The sequence below is a fragment of the Rhagoletis pomonella genome, unplaced genomic scaffold (genome assembly GCF_013731165.1).
Source record: "Rhagoletis pomonella isolate Grant_MI unplaced genomic scaffold, Rhpom_1.0 Rhpom_scaffold_00009, whole genome shotgun sequence".
NCBI lineage: Eukaryota > Metazoa > Arthropoda > Insecta > Diptera > Tephritidae > Rhagoletis > Rhagoletis pomonella.
Genome location: NW_023458563.1, coordinates 3,061,998 through 3,066,031, shown reverse-complemented (window position 1 = coordinate 3,066,031; position 4,034 = coordinate 3,061,998). Strand labels below are relative to the sequence as shown.

The window sequence follows — 4,034 nt, the reverse complement described above, 5'->3', positions numbered from 1 at the left end:
TGGTTATCTGCATATGTGGTTATAGTTTTTATTCAGTCTATAACAATTGCTTTTTGGCAATAAGGGTGTTGTGCAGCAATTCAATGTTGTGAAAATTATTTTAGCACTGGAGAAATGGATAGAAAAGTATTTCAGTGCGCTTGAACATCACAGGTTTAACCGAAATATAAATGTATTAAGAATATTTGTTTTATTAATACATACCCATTTTTTTATTTTACTGTGTCGAAGTGGTTGCTCAAATATTTGTAATTTAGTATTTTACTTAATTGTGAAATATATTGAATGCACAAATTAAATTATGGGAGCGATTTATTCACATGAAATTGGAAACAGGGCTGATGATATACTTTAAATAAATTGTGAATCTGCGAAAATATCTTTTCAGCATATGAATATACTTCTTAACTTTTTCCCGAAAATGTACATACAGGTTCGAAATTATGCCAGTAACTTTCAAATATCGTCGCTTGGATGGAAAATTTCCCCTTTATTTTTGATTTTGAATAGCAAAAAAGATTTGGTGTTTGTTTAAATGTTAATGATTAACTATTTTGTTTAAAATTTTCAAATAAATAGTAATCAATGTTCTTAGAAACAATTAAGAAATAATCATCTCATTTACCATTAAAAGAAGAAATCAGATATAATGACAAATACTAAAAAATGATGTATGTTTTTAGGTAATTATTTTTGATTATTCGGTATATTTTTATATGTTTTTTCTCTTGAGTGTTATTTTATTATATTTAATAAGTTTTTAAATTAAATAGAGGAAGTACAAATTTGTGTGCTCTATAGCTTACTATCCAACTCCCAAGAAAACCAAAAACTCCGTATAAAATGACGCACAAGAAATGGCTAAGAAATTTTCTTGTGTCAAATTTACTTAAAGCAGTACTCAGCTCACAAGTAAAAATACTACACTTTTTCCTTACTACTATAAGAAAAATGCGGGAGCGGCAACGCCGGCTTTCTCAAGAAATAAAGAAACGCATATATATTTCTTGAAGTAAATTGACAATTTGACAGCAAAAGTGAGTATTTTTAAATAATTGTAAATTTCCTTCTATGTACATATATAAATATATTCATTTTAATAACTATTTTAGCTATGGAGTTTAGCGAAAAACCGAGCACCTCAAAACGGCAAAAGCGCGCGGTAAATTTCACTACGCAAGACAAGAGAGCGCTTATAAAGGAGGTGAAAAAATGGCCACGGATCTGGGACATAACCAACGACAAACATTGCAACAAATATGCTGTAGATCAAGCTAGGGATGAGATAAGTGCCTCGATGGATAAAATTGGTATGTTAGGTGATCCATTTACACGCATATGTTTGATAATCTTTTTTGTTTTTTATAGCGAATGAATGCAAATTGGCCTGGACTAGCTTGAGGGAAAGCTACAGGTACAGAGCTAAGGTAGCACAAAAATCGAAGAGTGGAAGCGCAGGTGGAGAAAACATACCTGAACCGATATATAAAGACTCTATTGACTGGGAGTTATGTCATTTCTCCCAAACGTATCCCAGAAGAGAAGGTAATTAACATAAAAGTACCACGGAGAAAGTTGATGACTTATTTACCACCTTTCAGAACCTCTACTTTACCGGACTTTGGGGAGGAAACTCCCACCTGCACTTTCGAAACCGAGAGCATCTGCAGTTCCAATAACAACAACAAAAGCAACGCCGCTTATGATTATGTAAGTACTATATTATACTCGCAGGTTTCACAAATACTTCCAAATATATGCAGTATGCAAACTTCAATTGGTTTGAGAGGTCCTATGTCCTCTTTTCCAAAACCCCATATTGTTTCGAGTTTGATGTTGATATATCTTATTCTACCAAGTCTACACCAATAAAATATATTGGACAAATACATATATACAAAGTTTGAATTTGATATGCATATATAGAAGATATGAGTCGATACGTAACAAATCAATTGTACGAGTATCATTCTTGCCATTGCAGATTTCAACTCCCAAGCGTAGTCGCACATCTCTTGATAAACAGAATACGGAGCTTTGGAATAAATTGGATGGTCTCGTCCAAGCACAAACGAAGTTAATTCAAGCTCGCGAGGTCGCTGAATCCGAGTCACCGTTTGTTTTGTGTCAAAAGATTGCCATACATAAGCTAAATAATTCCTAAGAAAATAAGTTTTTTTGTCAAGTCGATGTAGTTGAGGCTATTTCACAATCTGTCCGGTCCAATGCTCACTATATATTGATATCTCACCCATGAAAACACGATCACTGAATCGAAATATCTAAGAAAGTATCACATATCGACGGCTGAGTGGAAGATCGACATATCTCGGCAGCAGGTTCGAAAATGCCCTATCTCAGATATCTTCTAGAACGCCCTAATTCAGGATTTGGTTGAAGAACGCCTCATTTCAGAATTTTATTGAAAAATGCCCTATCTCAACTAAAAATATATTGAAAATATGTTAGGATATGGCGTTTTTGAACCGAATTCTGAAATAGCGGATTCTTCAACCAAATTCTGAACTAGGGCGTTCTAGAAAATTTGTGAGATAGGGCATTTTCGAACCAGCTGCCGAGATAGGTCGATTTTCCACTCAGCCGTCGATATGTACTTTGCAATCCAAGTCTGTAAAAATGTAATTCCGATGGACCCTATAATAGCCCAGACTATAGAATCTTACTTTAATTAAAAATAAAACTAAACATTTAGTTCAAATAACGTGTCACAATCTTTTGTTTATTGAAAAATTCATACTTCTTTAAAATAGCCACACTATACAGAAAGAAAAGATGCACTTTTATGATTTAAATACAGTTTGAAATTTGGATTTGTAAGTTTTTTGTTAACCAATGAATTTTACTTTTATAAAAACAAATAATTAAAATTAATTTGAAAAAAGTAAATAACCAAAACCAGGTGTCCTTAACACTTTGCCGTTGGGTGTGTGTGCTTAGCAATAGCTTCTATAGATGTTTATACAAATGCAGCGCTGTTCTGCCATGGAACAGATCCGGACTCCGAGTATTATATCATAAATAACATACTCGAGAACAATACCAAGTTTGGCTTTTTCGGGGATGGAGTCTCGTGGCCTCGTATTTCTTTTCCTATGCAAATGCGGCTCTAGTATATCGAAAAGTTCGTCAAAGATCTCCGGTTGCATACGAAAATTTTCAGCAAATCGTTGTGGTGAAGCTCTTAAATCTTGGAAATCTTTCGAAAACCTACCCTTCTGTCCGCAAGATACGGATGAACCCTATAAGAGGGGCTGCTCCGGATCTTTTCGTAGGAATCTAGCAGTTCTAGTCCCGTTATCAGAATGCTGCAGCTTAGAGACATTTCTAAATCAATCCTGTAATTTCAATAAACATATAATCACGGTTTTTGTTAATATTTTAGAACAAACTAACAAATTGTTATCCATTTTTACGTTTACTGCCGGTTTGTTTTGTTTACATTTTAACTTCTCTTTCCTGCTTGTTCTTTTTTAGTGCTATTCACAATGAATAAATTAAACGTCAAAGTTCCTTATCAAACATAAGAAAAATATTCAGATTTATTCTTGAGGCTTTTCTTGGGAAGTGGATAAGCTTATAACTCAATGCTACAAAAAATAATGATGTAAAAATACCTGGTAAGTCATTTTTTTTCAGGTAGGTTTTGCCGTGGGAAGTAAGAATCGTGATACGAAATTTTTGTCACACATCCATACAGTAAACAGTGAGTAAACAGTAATTACTCAGGATCTGATTAATCACGTTCTAATTAATCAGTTTATTTGATTAATCAGTATATTATTGATTAAAAAACTGATTAACCGATTTATCGCACATCCCTAAATTTAATTGAAATATTTGTCACAATGATAGACGAAAGGGATGTAAGAAGATTTTAGTTTGAAAATACTTTGAAAATGATTTCTAGCTGTATGAAAAGTCGAATTTTGTTAACTTAAAACCAAGATTTACGAAATAATCACATTCTGGTTGTTCACGCTTGCTTGGTTATCTGGTTATCTGCATATGTGGTT

At 33.3% G+C, this 4,034-nt stretch overlaps 1 protein-coding gene across 1 annotated transcript in view; it reads right to left on the bottom strand.

Annotated features, from left to right (window-relative positions):
* Positions 1 to 4,034, bottom strand: part of LOC118745808 (putative nuclease HARBI1) — a 50,736-nt gene that overhangs the window by 32,838 nt on the left and 13,864 nt on the right. Inside the window, exon 3 of the mRNA XM_036479485.1 lies at positions 3,049 to 3,260. Within this exon, the coding sequence (XP_036335378.1) occupies positions 3,049 to 3,260 (212 nt within the window). The remainder of the gene's footprint in view (positions 1 to 3,048; positions 3,261 to 4,034) is intronic.